Genomic DNA, 23,857 nt, shown 5'->3' on the forward strand with positions numbered 1-23,857 from the left:
CCTGGAATGAGTGATGCAGATACGAAAGAGTTTAAGGCAAGCAGGGGATGGTTTGAAAAATTTAGAAAAAGAAGTGGTATCCATAGTGTTGCGAGGCATGGGGAGGCAGCAAGCTCAGTCAAACCAGCCGCTGAACGAATTGTTGAAGAATTTAAAGAGTTTGCAGAGGCTGAGAGATACCTACCGCAACAAGTGTTTGTGATGAAACAGGACTGTTCTGGAAAAGATTGCCTAAGAGGACATGCATTACCAAGGAGGAAAAACCCTTCCCCGGACACAAGCCTATGAAAGATCGGTTTACGCTTGTGCTGTGTTCAAATGCGAGTGGCGATTTGAAAATTAAACCCTTGCTAGTGTATGATTCTGAAAATCCAAGGGTTTTCAAATAGTATAAAGTGCAAAAAACCAAATGTGTGTGATGTGGAAGGCTAATAAAAGGGCATGGGTGACTAGTATTTTTTTTTTCGGAGTGGGTGAATGAAGTGGTGTGGCCTGCCATAGAAAAATATCTGCAGGAGAAACATTTGCCACTCAAGGCCCTGCTTCTCCTCGACAATGCTCCTGCTCATCCTCCAGGATTGGAAGATGAATTGATACACAGATACAGTAAATTTCTCACAATAAAGTTCCTTCCTCCTCACACCACTCCTCTAATTCAGCCTATGGACCAGAAAATCATACTGAATTTTAAGAAACTGTATGAAAGGGCACTTTTCCTGAAAGGTTTTGAAGTGACTGAAGCTGCAAACCTCACTCTCAAAGAGTTCTGGAAAGACCATTTTAACATTTGTAGTTCTTTAAAACTCATTGACAAAGCCTGGCAAGAAGTGACTCAAAGAACCCTGATCTCTGGCTGGAGAAAATTGTGGCCTGAATGTGTGACAGAACTAGACTTTGAGGGGTTTGAGCCTGTAAATGATGCACCTATTGTTGAGGAAATTGTTACTCTGGGCCGGCAAATGGGCTTGGAATTGGATGGTGATGATGTGGAGGAGTTGGTGGAAGAACACAACGAAGAACTGACCACCGAAGAACTCCAAGCCCTTCAACAGGAACAGCAAGAAGACCCAGCTGAGGAGGATGAGGCAGTAGCAAATGTCCCTTCTGCAGAAATTAAGTAGGTGTGTCAGATGTGGGAAGAGATGCAAACTTTCATTGAAAAGACCCATCCAGAGAAAGCTGTAATAGGCCGTTGCCTTAATCTTTTCAATGACAATGTGATGCCTTACTACAGAGACAGTTTGCAAAGAAGGGAAAAACAAGCTTCCATGGACAGATTTGTTGAGAGAAAATCGAGCAGTGAGCCACAACCAGGACCTAGTGGTATGCAGGCAAAACGTGCCAGGGAGTGCACACCAGAAAGCTCCTCACTGCCTGATGTTATAACGGAAGGGGACTCCCCTTCCAAACAGTAACACCTCTCCTCCTCCCCCCTCCTCACCATCTTCCATATGCCTACAGCATTCATCAACAAATAAAATTTAGTTTGAAGTGAGGTTTTCGGGTAGTCAGGAACGGATTAATTCATTTCCCATTATTTCTTATGGGGAAATTAGCTTCGGATTACGAGCTGTCTCCAGGAACGGATTAAACTCTTAAACCGAGGTACCATTGTATATAATTTTAATAAATAAATAAATAAATAAATAAATAAATAAATAAACAAACACACACACACACACACACAGGCTGTACATATATACAGGCTGACAGGGCTGACCCAGGGCTCCGCGTGAGGACGACATTGTACAAGTGGAGGCTACCGGAGCAGAACCTCTCTGTGTGGCTGAATCTGTGGTCCATAAAGCAGCCATGTCCTTCCCAACAGGATCAGCAGGTAGGTTCACAGGACTAAAACCCAACCACCTCAAGCAAATGGTCAACCCTGCACTGGGTGACATTGCAAAGAACCTCTTGGTGGAACTAACCAGATTCACCAACACATGTCTAGCTGGCAACATACCAGCGACCATAAGACCTATCTTTTTTGGAGCATCTCTCTGTGCTCTAAAGAAAAAGGATGGAGGGATCAGGCCGATAGCTGTGGGCAATTCTCTCCGGCGTGTCGTCGCAAAGGCAGCTGCAAGAACAGTTAGTGATGCAGCGGCCAACATGCTGAAGCCAAAACAGCTCGGGTTCGGCATTTCACAAGGGTGTGAGGCGGCAGCCCATGCAGCTCGAGCCTTCATCGCCAACATCACAGACGAAAAGGCCCTTATCAAGCTAGATTTAAAAAATGCCTTCAATTTGGTGCGGAGGGATGCTGTACTCCGTGCGGTTCATAGTCATTTCCCTTCCCTCTACCCTTTTGTACATTCATGCTACAGTATGGACCTTAAGCTACTTTTTGGCGAACATGAAATTGACTCGCGAGAAGGCGTCCAACAGGGTGACCCCCTTGCTCCTCTCCTTTTCTGCTTAGTCATCAAACAAGTCACAGAGGTCCTGTCCAGCGAGCTTAACATCTGGTTCTTGGATGATGGTACCCTAGCTGGTTCCCCAGACTCCCTCCTGGAGGACATCAGAAAAATCAAGGAGCAAGGTGCAGTTTTAGGCCTCACCCTGTTAGGGGTCTAACAGCCTGGTTGATCAGTCCAGCAACCAGGAGGCCTGGTCGACGACCAGGCCGCGGGGACACTAAGCCCCGGAAGCACCTCAAGGTAACCTCAAGGTAACCCTGAACCCTTCTAAATGTGAAATAATATGTTCCAACCAAGGCATCGTAGAGAGAATAGAGGGTCTTCTGCCAAATATCCATAAAACTAAACCTGAAGACAGCACACTCCTAGGAGCTCCCCTGGGGTTGAAAGCCATCGATGAGGTCCTTGATAAGAAAATCGCCGACCTTAAGAGGATGGATGGGAGGATTGAGGATATTGATGCTCATGATGCACTCTACCTCATCACCAGATGTCTGTCCCTCCACAGGTAAATCTACTTTCTGAGGTGTTCACCATCTTACAGCAGCCAAAAACTAAGTGAGTATGACCGGTTACTGAAATCAATGCTAGAAAAAGCCCTTAACCTCTCTCTTGATGACCTACAGTGGAAACAAGCCTCTCTTCCCGTAAGACTTGGGGGCCTTGGAGTTCGAACAACAACGCAAATCGCTGTTCCAGCCTTCCTGTCCTCCTTATCAGCATCCGACGACCTTATGAAGGAAATTCTACCTGCCCACTTACATCAGCTGGCAGGTGTACATGATCCCAATTTTACACGCTTTGCCACAGAGTGGGCCTCTCGTGCAGGCCCATCACCTCAACCACCATCCCCAAAAGCCCACAAGCAATCCAGCTGGGATGGCCCCATTGTAGACCAAGTTGCTGCAGAGTGCCTGGGTGCTGCAACAACACAACACGACATTGCTCGCCTCACAGCAGTAGCAGCCCCACATGCAGGGGATTTCCTGTTAGCAACCCCAATGTCGGCAACTGGCACGCGTCTCACACCACACGCCCTCCGAATTGCTGTGGCCCTTCGCCTTGCTGCCCCAATCCACACCAGATATAGGTGTATTTGCGGCGAGGTGGTGGCTGACAGGTACGGCCACCATGGCCTACTCTGCCAAAGCACAGGGGGATGGCACTCGAGGCACAGTGAAGTTAACGACATCATCAAGAGGAGCCTCACCACAGCTGGATGCCCAGCTGAAAGAGAGCCCCGTTACCTAACGCCCAGTAACTCTGATGCTCTTATTGGTCGCCCGGATGGTATCACAGTGAACCCCTGGAAGAATGGCAAGCAGTTGGTATGGGACTACACGTGCATATCAACCCTGGCTAACACCTACATTAACCTCAGTGTTGCACAACCAGGTGGCGCTGCCACCCACAGGGAAGCAGCCAAATCCCGTAAGTATAAAGAACTGGATCACCACTACAATTTTGTCCCCATTGCTTCTGAGACACTCGGCGCCTGGGGTAAAAGTGCTACCAGTTTTTTGAAGGAACTGGGTTCTAGGGTCATTAAAACAACAAGGGACCCTAGAGCTGCCAGCTTTCTTTTCCAGCGCCTCAGCGTGGCGATACAGAGGGGAAATGCGCACTGCATCCAGGGTTCCTGCCCGCCATCTGAGGAGCTGGAGGAACTCGACAACTTATGATAACCATCTTTGTAACCTATATGTAACTCCTTTTTTGTAACAAGGTTCAAATAAAGCAAATATATATGTGTACATACAAAAGAATGGGGGTGGTAGAAGATAATATTAGTGTTCAGTGAGAGACCACAAGGTCTCCTCTAAAAACTTTTTATTTTCTTCTCCGAGGCTATGGGTTCCCACATTGGCACCAGAGGTGGTACCCTCACAAATATATATATATATATATATATATATATATATATATATATATATATATATATATATATATATATATTGTGACGATAATCTCCTTCAAGAGATTGAGCCTGCTCTTCCCTCCACAAACACGTCGTTGAAATTATATAAAACGACTATGGAAGACATGTCCAACAACAACAACAACACCAGCAAGGCTTGCCAGGGTGAGCAAAACATATGCAGCCAGCCACCTGTTCGGACTCAAACCACCAAACTACATGTTGATCGCTACCGGCTCCGCTGATTGGTCGCCGGTCTGGCTGCACCTGCACTCGCCCCCCCATACTACTTGATGTCTGGGGTCGCCCCAACCTCCTACGGCAGAATGTTCAGTGCTCTCGTTGTCACCACTCCTCCCGGCTAGACGCTAGCGTGTACTGAGAGAAGTGGTGGCTTAAAGCCAATATTCCAGCACCTCCCATTTACTTTGTATTGCACTTCTTGTTATTTTGCCTTAACGTAACTTTTCATTGTGTCATCTAATTATTCTTATTATTTTGATTGATTTTATTATAAGAATTTGTTTGTGCATTTTATTCATGTTTTGATTTAATTAACGTAATTAAAATTTCATTGTTAAAGTTTACTTGTGTTTTGTGTGTCTTCTCCTTACCTTACCACAGACGAAGTTCCAGTTTTTTCTATTTTTTTTTATAACTATGTGACGAGGCCATACCCCTAGCCTTAAACAGCCGAACACCAACGCGTTACCGTCACAAGTTATATGGGGGCCTGTCCTAGGAGCTTCACTCAGGTACTGGTGCCAAGTGGTAATTTATGGTAAGCGTATTTAACTTTGTTAACGTAGCTTTACTATTTTTCATATTCAATTTCATTTTTTATAAGGTGCGGTGTATTGTGCATTACGAGAGTAACATATAGTGAAGGTGAGACAACTTTGGATTACGTGATGACTGTAGGCCGCAGTCATACTCTTAATTGGTCATCTCTCCCTCCGTGTTATTACTCGTGTTTACCATCTATGTCCCTTGAATAATTCTCATTCTGACAGATCATCATATTGGTACCCTGGTACTGTGGTCTGCCCCGGGTCAAGAGTACCCAATCTTCTGCAATCTGACTGTAGGAGGACAAAGAGGGCCATAGTTCCTCTAGCTCGAACTTTAGTTGCTGAATTGGGACCTCAGCAGCAGTTCTCGTCACAAGTTGACACCTCGCACCCCTACACGTCAGTCAGAGATGATGATACATACAACGGTAGGGAATTAGCTTATTTTTTCAGAGCACAAAAGTTCGCTAATTCTGTAAGTATCATATTAAATTCAGTGGGAAAAACTTGCTTTATGTCCTATAGAGACTTGGCAAGGTATGCCTACATCCTTGGACTACCAATTTTACTTTTGAAGCATTTAACTGTTTCATTTGTTTTCGAAACTTTGTTTCATTTGTTAGTAGGATTTTCTTGCCCTTATTCTCTTACATGAGTACCGGGTACAAGATTTCCTGCGCCCTTGATTTAATTTAATCATTTAATATCTTTCACTTAACGTTAATTGTTAAAGATCACACAGGATAGGTACCAGTTGCCACGTTGTCCTGTTTCTGACATTTCACTATTGAATATTCGTGTACCTTTATTTGCTAATTTCACCATGTTTCGTCTCCAAACTTTCCGTGCAAATCCAGCAGGTGAAATAGGGACTTTAAGTCGTGCCAAGAGGACTGAATTACAAACTCTTGCACATGAGTATCAACTAGAAGTTCCCTACCAAGCCAACAAAAATGACCTACACAACCTGTTGCTGGATTACTATTTAGAGCAAGGTAAGATAGACTCTGAAACTCATGAAACTTACTATATTACAGATAAAACTGATTTGGCGACGATGAAACTCAAACTAGAGCTGGCCAAGATTGAAGAACGAACAGCTGCCATACGGAGGGAAGAACAAGAACGAGAAATCACCCTCAGAGAACGCGAAGCTGCTTTGAGGAGAGACGAACAAGAACGTGAAGCTGCTTTGAGGAGAGACGAACAAGAACGCGAAGCTGCTTTGAGGAGAGAAGAACACGAACGTGAGGTCGCATTACTCCGTGAACGTGAACGAGTACAGCTTGAAACCAAACAACGCGAGTTGGAAATACAACGCGAACATGACAAGCAACAAGCGACTCTGGCTCTAGAGTGTCGTCAACGCGAAATCGCCTTGGAAACTTCACACTTCACTCAACGCCAGCAAGCTACTGCCAATCTTCCCGTCAGTTTTAATATATCACATGCAAGTAAGTTAATGCCATCCTTTGTAGAAGCAGAAGTTGATGTGTTTTTCACCACCTTTGAAACCCTTGCTAATCAACTCAGTTGGCCTGTCGACCAATGGGCCACACTTCTCAGAGTCCATCTTACAGGTAGAGCTGCAGTCACACTCAGTACTTTGGCGTCTGAGAATGACTACTACACTCTGAAACAAGCAGTGTTGGACGCCTACCTACTTTCCACAGAAAGTTATAGAAGGAAATTCCGTGACCACCTGAAGGCAAGTACCACTACCTTCCTAGAGTTTGCTAACACGAAACGGAGGTATTTCATGAAATGGCTGGAAGCAGCACATGTCTCTACTTTTACAGAACTCGTCAACCTGATGCTTGTTGAAGAATTCTTGAGACGTGTGCCACCTCCTGTCCGCCTCTACTTAGCAGATAAAGAAGAAACCGACTACCTGAAGTGTGCTAAGTCGGCTGACACTTACAGCCTCATCCACCGGCTGACACCTGAACCATCCTCCAGTAAGAAGTCGTGGTACAGTTACGAGAAGGTGAGCCCCGATCAAGCTGGTTCACAACTGTACTGCAAGTATTGTAGACTCTATGGACATACCATAGACAAGTGTGGTAAGTCTCAATACAAGGGAACCACTGACCAACAAAGACCCAAACCAACTCCTCCTAAGTCCGGTAAGCCTGTGATGAATGTTGGTGTTGATGTTAATGATCTTTCTCTTTTCAGTAACCACCTGTATACTGGAACTGTCTCTGCCAACGGTTCAAATCCGGAGGGACGTTTCAAATTGAAGATCTTGAGGGACACAGCGGCTCTACAATCGATCATCTTGAAGTCGGCTGTGCCCAACATAGTCTACACCGGGGAAACAGTCTTCATCACTGACCTCACTGCTACCACTCCATACCCTCTCGCCAGAGTCCACCTGGATTGTCCCTACGTGAACGGAGAAGTCCAAGTCGCCGTCAGGGAAAAGCCTTTTCCCATGCCTGGAGTGCAACTTCTCCTAGGCAACGACTTGGCAGAAGACCTGCAACCGACCAACCTGATCGTCATGGACAAACCCCAGGTGTGTAACACTGTGCCAATAAACCTTATTCTTGAGTATGTTCCAGCAGAGGTTCAAGAGAGTGATGAAGTTTCTCCTCCGGTTCTCGTGACCACCCGTGCACAAGCCGCACGTCCACAGCCAGCTGACTCTACTGCTACCGCTGTCCCTCAAGACCCTCAGAAACTCCCCCCGCATCTGACCAAGTTGGAGTTCCGTAAGTTGCAGAGGGAAGATCTTACTTTAACACCATTGTTTTTCCAGGCTGAGACTCAACCCGACAGTATTCCTGGGTTCTTCCTAGAGAACGACTTGCTCTACCGCAGATATAGACCCAGTAAACTGAAGGAGGAGGACGATTGGGCCAACATCGAACAACTTGTGATTCCCACCAGCCTGCGGCCCACTATTCTACACCTGGCCCACGGAGCATTCTCCCACTACGGCTTCAACAAGACTTACCATGGGATTCGTCAAGACTACTACTGGCCAGGTATGGTAAATAACGTCAAACAGTACGTAAAACAGTGTCATACATGTCAGATGGCAGGCAAACCGAACGTCTCCATTCCCAGAGCACCACTGATTCCCATACAGGTGCCTGCGGAACCTTTCCACAGACTCATAATAGACTGTGTTGGTCCTTTACCTCGGACCAGTTCAGGTAACGCCTACATCCTAACCATCCTGTGTCCTACCACCAGATTTCCCATAGCAGTTCCAGTGAAGAACATCACGGCTGCTACGGTTATAAAACATCTATTGAAGATCTTCACTCAATACGGATTTCCCAGGGAGATTCAAAGTGACTGTGGCACCAACTTCACCAGTGATCTCTTCAAAAGGACACTGGAGGAGTTCAACATCAAACAGGTATTGTCCAGCCCCTATCATCCTGCTTCACAGGGTTCTCTTGAACGTAGTCATCAGACCATCAAAGCACTCTTGAAAAAGTTTTGTAGTGAAACCTCAAAGGATTGGGATAAGCAGATTGACCTAATAATGTGTATTTTCAGAAGTCTCCCCAATGAGTCCCTAGGAGTATCTCCTTATGAGATGCTCTACGGCCGTAAGTGCCGTACTCCCCTTAAGGCTTTCAAAGACTCTCTCAGAGATGCCACCTTCAGTGAGCATCAGAATGTGCCCCAGTTTCTTCAAAACCTTCAACACATTCTAGAGAGAGTCCACCGCTTTGCCCATGATAATCTATTGAAAGCCCAGGTGAGAATGAAGACTCATTACGACCAGACCAGCAAAGTAAGAAAATTCAAGCCGGGAGACTTCGTCCTTGCCTATTTCCCTATCCCAGGTTCACCTTTACAAAACAGATTTTCAGGACCCTACTGCGTCAAAGAGTGCAGAGGCAACAACACTTACGTCATAGAGACTCCAGATAGGCGGCGGAAGACCCAGCTGTGCCACGTCAACCTCCTGAAGCAATATAATGGTACTCCTCCCACTGTCTTGACTAACTATTCCACATTCACAGAACCCTACATCCACAGTGAGACCTTCCCAGCTTCTCCTCCCGAAAGCACTGACAAGGAGTCAGCGCTTTCTAATTCCGAAATCCTTAATGATCTTCCCAAATGCTTTCAGGATAATAATCGTGCTCCTTTGCCCTCTTCTAATTCCACTCTCACCTCGTCAGATAAGCCCTTCATCCTCCATGTCGACGCCAATGGTACCGACGTTGGTGGTGTCGTGATGCAGCAACGAGGCGAGAAGAATACACCTGTCAGCGACTACTGCTACAAGGAACGACGGAACAATTGGCAAGGAACTACTCTTCCTCATCCTGAAACTTCAGCACTTCACTTCACACCTGAAAAGTGCTCGGTCCACCATCAATACGGACCACACCACCCTACACCTCCTGCAGCACGCCCACTTCTCATCTCAACGTCTTCTACTATGGGCTTGCTACCTGCAGAAATTCAACCTGGAGACACGCTATACCAAGAGTCTGACAACATCTTAGCCCATGATCTCTCCAGAGTTTATGAAGTAGAAGCGACTCCATCCATTACTCCACCACATAACGACGTACTTCTTCCAGAACCGCAGGCTTCGGGGGAGAGTTGTGACGATAATCTCCTTCAAGAGATTGAGCCTGCTCTTCCCTCCACAAACACGTCGTTGAAATTATATAAAACGACTATGGAAGACATGTCCAACAACAACAACAACACCAGCAAGGCTTGCCAGGGTGAGCAAAACATATGCAGCCAGCCACCTGTTCGGACTCAAACCACCAAACTACATGTTGATCGCTACCGGCTCCGCTGATTGGTCGCCGGTCTGGCTGCACCTGCACTCGCCCCCCCATACTACTTGATGTCTGGGGTCGCCCCAACCTCCTACGGCAGAATGTTCAGTGCTCTCGTTGTCACCACTCCTCCCGGCTAGACGCTAGCGTGTACTGAGAGAAGTGGTGGCTTAAAGCCAATATTCCAGCACCTCCCATTTACTTTGTATTGCACTTCTTGTTATTTTGCCTTAACGTAACTTTTCATTGTGTCATCTAATTATTCTTATTATTTTGATTGATTTTATTATAAGAATTTGTTTGTGCATTTTATTCATGTTTTGATTTAATTAACGTAATTAAAATTTCATTGTTAAAGTTTACTTGTGTTTTGTGTGTCTTCTCCTTACCTTACCACAGACGAAGTTCCAGTTTTTTCTATTTTTTTTTATAACTATGTGACGAGGCCATACCCCTAGCCTTAAACAGCCGAACACCAACGCGTTACCGTCACAATATATATATATATATATATATATATATATATATATATATATATATATATATATATATATATATATATGTATATATATATATATGTATATATATATATATGTATATATATATATATATATATATATATATATATATATATATATATATATATATATATATATGTATATATATATATATATTTCATTGAATATGACCGCATATTCTGTATTAATTATTTTCTGGTTTAGGGCTTCTATCCCTCTAACTATTTTCTTAGCATCAGGGCTTAATTGAAATAGGAGTTCTCCAAAACTCATTTTCGTACTTTTAAGGTGAAGAAAAGAAGTGATTTACTATAGAGTGTATTACACTTATTTGTATAATTTGCACGACGTTTCGAACCTTCATGGTTCATTCTCAAGTGAACAGATCTTACAATACTAGTTGATTTTATACCCGCATTAGGTCAGGTGATAATACAATGAAGGTGAAAACATGGGGGGATACATAAGGGATAAACATAGGGGCTGCAGAAGGCTTATTGGCCCATACGAGGCATCTCCTATCTAAACACAAAGATTAATCCAGTGTAATTGGCCTGTTATGTTGGACATTGTCTTCTGTGTTGGCATCGATATGTTCTTGTCTTGTCCTTACTCTCATGGTGGGTAGAGTAAATAGTTCCGTGATTTGGGTGTTCATGGTAGGTCGCTCTATTCTTATGTGAATTGCCTCAAGAATTTGTAATCTTCTTGAATCTTGGGTTTTGTCTATTATGCAAGTATTCTTGTTCAACATTTCTCTTGTTAGAGTAATGTCATGGGCTTGTCTCATGTGATTCCTAGGGGCACCAGATTGAAGATGGCATGTCAAACGCCTCGTCAGCTTGGTCGACGTCATACCTATGTACTTACATTGAAGGTTACATCCTTCGTGGGGGCAAGTGTACATGTATACAACGCTTGACTGCTGTAGAGGGTTCTAGAGGGATAGAAGCCCTAAACCAGAAAATAATTAATACAGAATATGCGGTCATATTCAATGAAACATGTTTGAAAGAAAACCTGCTGCCAGTATACACCAATATATATATATATATTGTGACGGTGTTCCCCCCTTATAATTCTCCCACGCCTGCAGTAAGAGTCATGTCCACTTTTCCCGAGCGTTCTCTACGTAGCAGGCTTCAATTTGATATATGGGAGAGAGTGGAGTGTTCTCGGAGAGCTGAGAAATTTGTGAAATAGTAATATTTTGGCCTGTGGTATAGGCCCTTTAGGAAGCCAAGATGGCGCTGGCTTTCCTGATTCCCCGCCAAAACTGTGTGACGTCAGTGGCACCGGATTGGTCACCGACAGCAATGTGGCACCGGGAGCCAATGAAAACCTCCCGTGGCGAAAGTGACGTCACGAAGGAAGGGGTCCGGGCAGCGCGCCGCGCTGGCGCCAGCAGTCAGACATGACACGTCAAGGAGGTTGGACGTGCGACGATTGGTCCTGTCAGTTTGACAGTTGTTTCCCGCTCCCGTGGATTTACGCGTCACCTGAAGTCTGCCAGTACTCTGAGAGGTCTTCCCTAGTTCATGTTTTGAACCAGAGAGGGAACTGACGGTTATTGAGCAACAAGTGCTCCAGTCAGGTACTGTGCAAGAAGAAGAAGTGAAGCCGTGCAGTGACGTATGTGACGTCTGTGGCAGTTCACCAGTTCGTGACGGCGTAGTGGCTGACAGAGCCACTGGGTAGCAGAGGAAGAAAAGGACTATTTGGGATTCCGGACGACTGCAGCTGAGACGTAGGCGGCAGCCGTTGTTGGGAGAAGTCGACGGCCAGGAGACCGACTCCAACTCTACCAGAAGTCGAGAAGGAGCACGGACCTGCAGAGAAGAGGGCACGGAGACGACGCGCTAAACGGTGGGACGACGAGTGGTTCCGGTAGGACACGACGACGTGTGTGTGGGGGCGTTCCCGACACGAGGACCAGGAGCTACATCTCGACTCTCATCAGAGGATAGGTTGAAGTAGGTGTTTCTAGTTTCCCTCCCCATTCCCCTTTAGTTAGCTATGTTAGTCGGCTATATTATCTAGCCTGAGGATTTTATATGTCGTGAGCAAGTCTCACCCGTGTCACAGTAAGGCACCAGTTTGCCGTGTAGTACTATCAAGAGTACTTATAATACTTATGTTGATTGTTGGTGTGTACAGGCACCCGGAACAAGTGATAAATTTACTGTGTTTTGTATATCTTTCTACAGATTTTGATGTGAACATATAGTGATAAATTATATATAATATTATGCTAGTATTTGGAAGTTAGGCTACGTGCCCAGAAACTATTTATTTTCCATGTATTGATGTCTGATTTATATACATTATATATGTCTATGTTCATGCAGTGATTAATCATTTGTGAGTACAGTGAATTATTGCGTTATCGCCCACGAGAGAAAGTACTGAAAACTCCAGTGTTAATATTTCATAATGTATCGTTGAAAGAAGGGCAATGTAAAACCATTACAGTGAGACATTGTAGCATTGATTGTAGAAACGACTGTTTGAGCCCGAGTATAGTGTAACTAAGTAATACGTGCTATTTGTGCCAATATCGAGTGTGCGAGTTTCTAGTAATATTGGAGAACTTAAAGAAACAGCGCGCGTGAATCTAGAAAACAAGCAATAAACTTTCGTGCGGGGCCAGGCGATCAGCTGTTCTTGACACTTGACGAGGAGGGGAGGTGTTGCCACTTAGTGAGTGCATACTATTCGTGGGAACTACCGGCCACTGCCAGGATCAGTTGATTTATTTATTATTGTTTGGCCTTGTGACATCTTTCATGCATTTTAAGTAAAATACAAAACTACCTTTGTGTTTGTATCATCCCCTCCATTGATCTTGTGGCTATATTATACTGGAAAGCAAAGAGTGATAAAAGTAAGTACCTGTCTGATTCCTGATCTTTTGAGTGTGACCTTGCCAAGGCTACCACTAATTCAACCAGTCCACTGAGGTGTTACTGGCCACCTAAAACACCAGTTGGCGACCTTGTGGTTAACCGTAGAGCCCGATTGTTGGGGAGGGCACATGACAGTCAAGTGAACGAGTCGTGTTCCCACTCTTTCTCAATCAGAGGCCGGTTGAGATTGACTGGGAGACTCTCCTGGCGTGCAGTGGCACCGTGAGGATAGAGTGAAGACCCGCAGGGCTACGGTGAGTGACCTTGAGATAACTATTGCTCACCCAAGAATAGAGTAAGAAACCCCAACATTGGCGACCTTGCCAGGATTAGGTACAGCTATGGTTGCTCATCGAGTAGAGAGAGAACTAGAAAACCCCGACAATATATATATATATATATATATATATATATATATATATATATTATATATATATATATATATATATATATATATATATATATATATATATATATATATATATATATATATATATATATATATATAACTTTGCTCCTGGGAGTATGGGTTCGAGTCACTTCTGGGGTGTGAGTTTTCAGTTGCATATTGTCCTGGGGACCATTCAGGCTTGTTCGCATTTGTGTTCCTCACGTGTGCCCCAAAGAATGAGGTGATTTGGTAAAATGCTATGCCCAAGATTACTATCCGAGTGCCGGCGGTGGGGTGGTTCAAATAGCCTCGGCAATCACCTCATTTTGTCCGGTCGTGATGGTCAAGTGGATTAAGGCACAACTCTTCCCTGGTAAGTCTCCAAGTGTGTCAGGACGCGGAGCAACAGCGGAACTGGGGGAAACAGTAAAGGAACCCCAACCTCAAACAGTCCTGCCGGAAGGCATCGACCCCGACGGCCTTGCAGTCGGAGGAAGTGCGCCACATACTGGGGGAGGCACCGAGACCAAGCTGACACATAGAGGTCCACCTCGGGGCATCCGAACGTCTGGCAAAGCCAACTGGAAGGAGTCGGCATCGACTGTCCATTCCGTGGACAGGGGAACGAAACAAAACAGATCATCGGTCAAGACGTTGGACACTCCCCACACGTGAACTGCCAGGAGAGCCGAACCCCCAGAACTCAGCAGACGAGGCGACCAAAGCGATCAGTGCCAAAGAGCCAAGGAGCGCATCGAACCGCACCGTGCTGTGGGCTCGATGGAAAGATGGACCCTACTGTCCCTGGCCGGCCCAGTGAACACTAGTCACAAAGCCCCAGCCAAGAGACGACGCGTCCGTGAACACATCGAGCGAGGGCTTGGGTAGGCACCAAGGCACTGAACCCAGAAAAACCCGAAGAGGAAGCCAGCGACACAGCAACCGACGCAAGGCCCCTTGGGGTCCGAACCCAGCAATCACGAGAGAGGGGCGGAAGGGACGTCCCCAAATTAACCAGAACAGCCGACGAAGTCAAACCCGACCCGGCAGGTAGACCAGCATTGCCAAGTTCAGGCCCCCGCATAGACCCCTCGAGCAACCGCCAGGTGACCCGGGAGCCCCCCAGAAACAGACGCATGCAGGACCGCAGCCACAGGAGAGACTCCAGAGGAAGAGACAAGGAAGCGGTCCGAGAGCCCCACACAAGGCCCAGCCATGTCCAAATCTGATAAGGAACCAGATGGGACTTCCTCCAGTTCACCATGAACCCTCCCCATCCAGCTTTCGGCTTATTCCATCCAAGGTTGGATGCGATAAGTCGAAAACCTCCGGAAAGGCGGAACTGAAGCACCCGGGAAAACACGGAACCGAACCAGGGGAGGGGCAGACACCAAGTCCAACTCGTACGCAGAGGGGGGGGGGGGGGGGGGGAACCCACTCCTTGTAACAGTAAGCCCTGCTCAGAGGGCAGAAAATCCCAGGTGGGGTCCACCAGGGCCCAAGGCCCCCAAGTCAACCCCTCCCCAGCTCCAAGGTCCTCCTCCTCAGGACCTGGGGCAGAGTCCTCCCCCCAAGCACTGACCCCACCAGATAATGTTGGAACAGCCGTAAAAGCCGGACAGAAGGGGGCCCACTGGTCAGACCCAGAGGTTTTGGCCGGGGAGTAGACTCGAATGCCTCCTGTCGCCACATCAGGAGGGGGCATCCCCCGAGGCTGCCCGAGTCTCAAGACCAACTAAACCCCTGCTCTGACTCCGAAACCCTCAGACGTTTCGGGGCCGAAAGCAGGGAAGGGGGACCAGAACGAACAACGGGAGGGGAAGGACGAGGAGGTGCGGACTGAACCAGAGTCGAGGCGAACCCTGCCCCCAAGTCCGGGTCCCTATAAGCCAAATGGGGCAGCCACGGTGCATCCGGGTGAGCAACCAACCAAGCACATTGCAACAAACGAAACCTAGAATGAAACGCCTGCGCAGTCTGTACCCGAAGAAGATCATCCGCAGATTGGGTAAATTGAGTCACCAGCAAGCAGCAATACTCACAGGACTCAGGGTTGAAAGTGTCACCGATCCAACAAGCAGCGTAACGGAGGCAAAAACCGTGAGGGTTGCCCTGAGACAAGGGGACCGAACAACCCTCAAACTCGCATGAAGCGAGGGGGGATTCCGAGGTTCTGAGTATTTACTGTAAGAGGACTCGCGCTAAGGTAAACCCAGGGTGGGTACTGCTAACCGGCGCCCAAAACTACCAAACTGTCTACAGCTGAACCCCAGGGACGTGTACGCTCACGGGGGCCTAGCAGGGGGCACCACCAAGTATCCGGATGAGGCCAAACACCAGTGGCAAGTAGGGCAGAACTCCCTACCAAGGTAAAAGCAAAAAGAAAAACAAAACCCCAGAAGAGGCCAGCATACCCCAAGGAACAGAGCCGGCCACTGTGATTGGTGACAACAAGCTGCACAGCACCCTGCGCCCCTTACCAGTGCAAAACTGCCTCTTACCCTAAGGTAAACTAGGGAGATAAAACACCCAAGTACCCAAAGGGCGGCCGAAAAACCAAACAGTTAAATGGACCCACAGAGGCAGATCCCAAGGAACCTGTGGAAAGTAACCCCAAGCTCCAAGGGCAGTACTTACAGGGCACCTAGTAATTACCTAAGTGTAGTTACAGGATGAGAGCTACGCTCGTGGTGTCCCGTCTTCCCAGCACTCTTTGTCATATAATGCTTTGAAACTACTGACGGTCTTGGCCTCCACCACCTTCTCACTTAACTTGTTCCAACCGTCTACCACTCTATTTGCGAAGGTGAATTTTCTTATATTTCTTCGGCATCTGTGTTTAGCTAGTTTAAATCTATGACCTCTTGTTCTTGAAGTGCCAGGTCTCAGGAAATCTTCCCTGTCAATTTTATCAATTCCTGTTACTATTTTGTACGTAGTGATCATATCACCTCTTTTTCTTCTGTCTTCTAGTTTTGGCATATTTAATGCTTCTAACCTCTCCTTGTAGCTCTTGCCCTTTAGTTCTGGGAGCCACTTAGTAGCATGTCTTTGCACCTTTTCCAGTTTGTTGATGTGCTTCTTAAGATATGGGCACCACACAACAGCTGCATATTCTAGCTTTGGCCTAACAAAAGTCATGAACAATTTCTTTAGTATATCGCCATCCATGTATTTAAATGCAATTCTGAAGTTAGAAAGCATAGCATAGGCTCCTTGCACAATATTCTTTATGTGGTCCTCAGGTGATAGTTTTCTATCTAGAACCACCCCTAGATCTCTTTCTTTATCAGAATTCTTTAAAGATTTCTCACATAATATATAGGTCAATATATATAAGGGTGTGAGTTTTCATTCGCATATAGTCCTGGGGACCATTCAGGCTTGTTCGCAATATATAGGTCGTGTGGGGTCTATGTTCTCCTATTCCACATTCCATAACATGACATTTATTAACATTAAATTCCATTTGCCAAGTGGTGCTCCATATACTTATTTTGTCCAGGTCTTCTTGAAGGGCATGACAATCATCTAAGTTTCTTATCCTTCCTATTATCTTAGCATCATCAGCAAACATGTTCATATAATTCTGTATACCAACTGGTAGATCATTTATATAGACAATAAACATCACTGGTGCAAGAACTGAACCCTGTGGTACTCCACTTGTGACATTTCTCCATTCCGATACATTGCCTCTGATTACTGCCCTCATTTTTCTATCAGTCAGAAAATTTATCATCCATGTTAGAAGCTTACCTGTCACCCCTCCAATATTTTCCAGTTTCCAGAACAACCTCTTATGTGAAACTCTGTCGAAAGCCTTTTTTAGGTCCAGATAGATGCAGTCAACCCAACCATCTCTTTCCTGTAATATCTCTGTGGCTCGATCATAGAAACTGAGTAAATTCGATACACAGGATCTTCCAGATCGAAAACCATACTGTCTGTCTGATATTATATCATTTCTCTCCAGGTGTTCTACCCATTTAGTTTTGATTAGTTTTTCCAATACTTTCACTATTACACTTGTCAATGATACAGGTCTATAATTGAGGGGTTCTTCCCTGCTGCCACTTTTGTAGATTGGAACTATGTTAGCCTATTTCCACACGTCTGCTACGATTCCTGTACACAGGGATGCCTGAAAGATCAGGTGAAGTGGAATGCTGAGTTCAGATGCACATTCTCTCAGAACCCATGGTGAAACGCCATCTGGGCCAGCTGCTTTGTTCTTACTGAGCTCCTTTAGCATATTTTCCACTTCATCTCTAGACACCTCTATCCACTCTATGTTGTTCTCTGGAATTCTTATTGTGTCTGGTTCTCTGAAGATTTCATTTTGTACAAACACACTTTGGAACTTTTCATTTAATGTTTCACACATTTCCTTTTCATTTTCCGTGAATCTGTTTCCCATTTTCAACCTCTGGATATTATCCTTTACCTGCAATTTGTTGTTTATGAATTTGTAGAATAGGCCCGGTTGTGTTTTACATTTATCCGCTATCCCTTTTTCAAAATTTCTTTCTGCCTCTCTCCTTACTGCCGTATAGTTGTTTCTCGCATCTTTGTATCGCTGGTATGTTTGGGGGTTTGGCCTCTTCCCATACCGATTCCATTTTTGTGTCTTTTGGTCTCTTGCCCTCTCACAATTTCTGTCGAACCAATCCTGTTTTCTGGCCCTGCATCTCTGTTTTGGTATGAATGTTTGTGTGCCTTCCTCGTATATTTTTAAAAATTTGGCATACGTTTCATTTACTTCCCTGCCTAGCAACAATTCTGTCCAATTACACTCATTAAAAAAATTTTGAAGTTCCCCATAGTGTCCTCTCCTTAAATCGAGTTTATCAACTGTTTCAATGTCCCCATTTTCTTCTAGATGATATCTTAAAGAATAATCAATGTCTAACAGGACGTGATCACTCTTTCCCAAGGGAGGAAGGTACTGGATGTCAAATATCTCTTCTTCTTTCCTGGTGAATACTAGATCCAGTATTGACGGTACATCTCCTTCCCTCATTCTTGTGGCCTGCTTTATGTGTTGACACAAGAATGTCTCCAGAATGAGGTTCACAAATCTGCATGTCCAAAAGTCCTCAGTTCTTGCTTCATAGGCCTCCCAGTCTATTGCTCTAAAGTTGAAGTCCCCCAGTATCAACAGTCGTGATTTATCTTTATCTGCTTGTACAATAATATCTCTCATGACCATTATGAGGCCCTCTCGTTTGTCATCCAGTTCTTCCTTTGTCCATGTGTTGCTTGCTGGTGGGCTGTAGGCATTTACAATTATCAGCTTATCATCCTGATTCCAGACCTGCAATGCCATTATGTCAATATCTCGAGGGTTTTCAAATATTAACTCTCTTACCTTCAGGTGTTTTTTCACCAGTACAGCCACTCCTCCTCCCTTCCTAGTTTTCCTGTCACGTCTCCAAACTGAATAGCCTCTTGGGAATATGACTTCATTTATTATATTTACTTCAAGTTTCGTCTCTGATAATGCAACAATATCTGGGACCCTAAGCTGTATTATATCTTGCAACTCCAAAGTTTTTGACCTCACTCCACCTATGTTGGTATATACAATTTTCAGGAACATGTTCCCTTTTCCTTTGCTCTTTACTCCCCTTTCCACTACTGATCTTGTTGCTTTGTTTTTATGTACCATTTCACAAGCTTTCCAGTCCCTGTCACTTTGTAAAAAAAAAGAATTTCTGTCTTCTTCATTTCTATCCCCATTTAGACGTTTTGCCTCAATTAGGTTCATTTTCAGCTTTTCTCTGTCTTCCTTGGAGAGGTCTTGTCTTATTGACCAAAGTTTGCCAACCTCATCACTCTGCAATTTCCAAGCATTTCTTAGCACTTCCATCATGTTTTTTACTCCATTAAACGTCACCCTTAAGGGGCAGTTCTTTTCTTTCTCATATTTTCCTATTCTTCTAAAATCACTGACATTTTCCTTTGAGCCTTCTCCTAAACCTACTATTTTCTCTATGATTTTCATCTCTTCTGCCACTCGGTCCACCCAAGATGAAATTTCCTTCTCTAAACATCCAAAAATGATTATGGACTTAGTTCTATCTGCAGTGTTTTGTACCAGTTTACTGTTGGTAACCAGTTCTTTCCTAATTGCTTGCCTAATTTCTGCTTCTTGTTGGTCATTTCTGGTTTTGACTTCTGAGCACACTTCTTTGATAGTCTCTTTCTCTTTTACAACTTGAGCATATGTCGCTTTTATTTCTTCTTTATACTTTTCTAGTTCTTTATTCACCTCCTCTATGTGAGTTGTCAGTGAAGTTTCCAGTTGAAGATCCTTGCCTAACCCTATGTTAGCCCTTAGGCTCGCTTGGAGTTGTTCACCATATGAGTCTATTTTCTTGTTTATTTCTTCAAAGTCACCACACTTCACTTTCCACACCTCATTTTCTTTCACTAGTTCCTTGATTTGCTCCTCCTGATTTGTTACCTTATCTGTTAATGCAGTAATAATCTTACCTTGCTGAAGAATACTCCCTTTTAGAGTGCAAAGCTCACTCCTAAGAGCTCCATTGTCCTCTTCCCATTTAAGCACTCTTTCTTCATACTTCTTTTGCATATCCTCAATTATCTCTAACCTGCCAAGAACACCTCCTTTCATTATATCTTGTGGTGAGAATCCTTTGAAACCATCATCTGTTGGTGTGTCTACATTCCCAGTGGTGGTGGTGGCGGCGGCGGCGGTCATCTTTGTTTTTGTTCTAGAACCAAAACAAACTTTTCCACTCAGCTATTTTCACTCACTTTTACTTGTTTATTGTATTTTATTTGCTTTTACACTTCCCTGAACCATTATGTAACCGGGGACACCACTGTAGCCCTCAACCTGTTCCCAATACTTAGGTAATTCGATATTTCCAGGAGCTTGCTGCAGTGTGACTCCTGCCTCCTCCAGCACCACAGTCTCACACCCTTGGAGAACAGCTGCCACACACAAGGCACAGCGCCGTAAAAGTCTGGAACCAGAGCACACAACTGCTGCCTATAGCATCAGCCTCAAGAATTGGGGTGTGGATCGCCGGCACGGTAGGTCTGGAGCTTCCCCTTCCCCCTCCCGGGGAGGGGAAGCTGCGCAGTCGGCAGCGCGGCAACGGGTGACGTCACACTACTTTCCTCGTTTTTGTTTGGGGAGTTCTATCCACTTGTTCGGCTTTTGGTAGCAATATTTTCGCCAGAATAGGGGTTTGTTTTGGGATGCTTACCTTTCTGGGTGCCTGACCCGGTCAATGACATAGAATGCTTCCAACCACACGGGGGCTTCTACAGCATATTGCTCCCCTTGCCTCTCTGAGGGGGGCCAGGTTCTGGCCTTGGTCCCCAGTAGGCCCAAAGAACTCCATACACATGACTGATGCCAAAGTCTGACATTAGCATATCAGCCTGGATAGCTCCAGGAACTGTAGGGGCTCCCCCCAGAAAAAACATGTTTTTTCCCGTCACAGGTGAGGCATATATATAGTAGATATATAAAAAGCCGCGCCTATTTAATTGCAACGTTGTGTCAAAATTTCAAAGCAATCGGTAAAGAGGTTTCGAAGATTTCCCTCACATGAAAAACACAGTTTTTCAGAAAAAAGCATGTTTTTTTTACTGTGACAGACATGACATCTATATAGTATGTATATAAAAACCTGCTCGGATGCGAATGAAACGTTGTGTGAAAATTTCAAAGGAATCGGTGAAGAACTTTCGGAGATTAGCGATTTTGAACAAACGAACATTTACATTTTTATTTATATAGATGTGTGTATGTTGTATAATAACAGCAAAAACTGTTTTAATGAGCTAAGAATATAATATACCTGTCACTAGACATGAACACTATATTTCTGAGCATAGCAATGTTTCACACATTTAACAGTTTCGTTGCCCGATCACACACATTCCATCATGAACCATCATGAGTAAAATACGGAGTATGCAGCATGACACGAACGGCGTCAATAATTAAAAATGTGTAAAAATTCCTTTGTCTAATTACTATGGGACTTGTTTTAAAATGAGTACCAATGTATTCCCATTCTCTGTATACCCCATGTGGCATCCTGACTCCACTATGTGGATGCCCACCCTACGCTGCAGGCTCACTTTTCTCGTGACCTCGCTCATGACAGCCACGGCCTTCCATGGAGTCAAAAAGTTTCTCCATTCTGTTTATTTTACCTCAGGTATTTGTTGTTACCGGCTATATAAAAACTGGAAATTGACTTCCAGATGGATTCTGATCAACAACAGAGCCAAGCCATGATGAAAGCAATGAAAGAAACACATATGAGGGAAAAGTTATTGAGTTTTTGTCGAAAGTATAGAGAAGTGAGACTTGTGTGTTCTTATATGCAAATACCCCATTACAGCATTCTATTGCAAACAATTTGATACCAAATTGAATGACATAGCACGGAAATTGAGGTGAGAAAGCTGAAAAGAGAATAAACATTGGAGTAGGTGAGCTCTCGGGCAACGCTCGGGTTACCTTGCAGTGCCCGGCGGGTCTAAAGTATAGAAAAGTGAGACTTATATGTTCTTATATGCAGATATCCCTTTACAGCATTCTGTTCCAAACAATTTGATACCAAATAGAATGACGTAGCATGAAAATTGAGGTCAGTAAACTAAAAAAGCATAAACATTTGTGGGTGGGGCAAGTTCACGCAAACCGCTCAGCCGACCTTCAGGTGAGCAGCGGATCGCCTGCCGGGGCAGCGAAAGTGTTAACTATGTATAAAAATTCCTCAAATTACACACTATTGAATAATATTTCTGCAAACACTAAATATAAAAACAATCAAAGACAATGAAACAATTATGTAAACATGTATTTGCAGGAGCACACTACTGCTGACTAGTATTCTGTCAACGCCTGAATATTGCCACACTTCCTCGTCCCCATCACATTCAAAGTACGTCACATACAATATTTTCTTTTAGTTTCCGTGATCAGGGAATGCATTTTAACAATATTTGAATGAAAAAATTGGGAGGGGGGACAGGAATAATTTTTCTGGACACCAGTGACCTATTAAACTTCAGCACAGTACAGTGGTTAGTCTACATATTTAATTTCTTATGGTATAACAACAATTTCATACCATTCTCCTGGGCAAATCGTGAAGCTTCCATGAATGTCACTTGTCGTTCTTCCTCCAAGTCTTTTTTGTTCCCAACACACAGGATCATGATATTAGGAGACGCCAGAGTTCGTGCATCACCTAGCCAATTACCCAGAGCATTATAACTATCACGGGAGGTCAGGTCATATACCAATAATGCTCCAGCTGCTCCACGGTAGTAGGACCGAGTTACTGACCTGTTGACATACACCAATTATCATAATCAAGTAATGAAATCAAATAAATATATATACTGAAGCTGATTTTGTTTATCCCTACAGTATGTGTATGAGGTGTGCAAATCTACAAAGAAGCTTATTAACAAAGCTCACCTGTCCAGCTTTGAAAGTTTATCTAAGATACAATGGATGGATTTGATACCTCATATAGCACTAAGATTGAGGCCAACTACATTTTGAGAGAGTAGAAAGACTCACTGCAAGATAAGCTTGTACCAAGTGATTGTGGATGCCATCAATTTGAAATCAGACTAAATCTAATCTATTGTCTATCTAGCTAATAGATTTAAATCTATTGTATGTTAAATTTTTTCAACTTAACAGTAAACATATGGGATAGATTAGTATAATAGTAAACACATGGGATAGATTAGTATAATAGTAAACACATGGGATAAATTGATATAATAGTAAACACTACTGTATTTGGGATCCGCACCTTACATAGTTTGCTCCATTAGAAACATAGCAGTCATAAAACTGTAAGGCACACAGTTTTATGACAGGTGGTCATAAAAGCTGCGGGAAGATCTCGGGCGCGACCACTGTCGTGCTCGAGATCTTCCCGCAGCTCTGCCTCTTACTAGGCTTGGATGAACCTTGACGAGGCTGGTTGGGTTCTGCCTCGAGTCTCTCACCGGTAGGTGGTTGGGTGGCTTCGTAGTTGGTGTCCCACCTACGCGCTTTTCTTGGCGGCAGTATGGGGTAACTTGACGGTCCTTCCCTTTCCTTCTGTCCCTTCTTAGGTGGCTGCAT

At 44.5% G+C, this 23,857-nt stretch overlaps 1 protein-coding gene across 3 annotated transcripts in view; it reads right to left on the reverse strand.

Moving 5' to 3' along the window:
• Positions 1 to 23,857, reverse strand: part of Rab4 (RAS oncogene family member Rab4) — a 210,642-nt gene that overhangs the window by 103,703 nt on the left and 83,082 nt on the right. For all 3 annotated transcript variants that reach the window (XM_069329377.1, XM_069329378.1, XM_045740675.2), the window contains exon 4: positions 22,842 to 23,059. In XM_069329377.1, coding sequence (XP_069185478.1) covers positions 22,842 to 23,059 — 218 coding nt within the window. The remainder of the gene's footprint in view (positions 1 to 22,841; positions 23,060 to 23,857) is intronic.

This window comes from Procambarus clarkii, chromosome 22, assembly GCF_040958095.1.
Source record: "Procambarus clarkii isolate CNS0578487 chromosome 22, FALCON_Pclarkii_2.0, whole genome shotgun sequence".
Taxonomy (NCBI): Eukaryota; Metazoa; Arthropoda; class Malacostraca; order Decapoda; family Cambaridae; genus Procambarus; species Procambarus clarkii.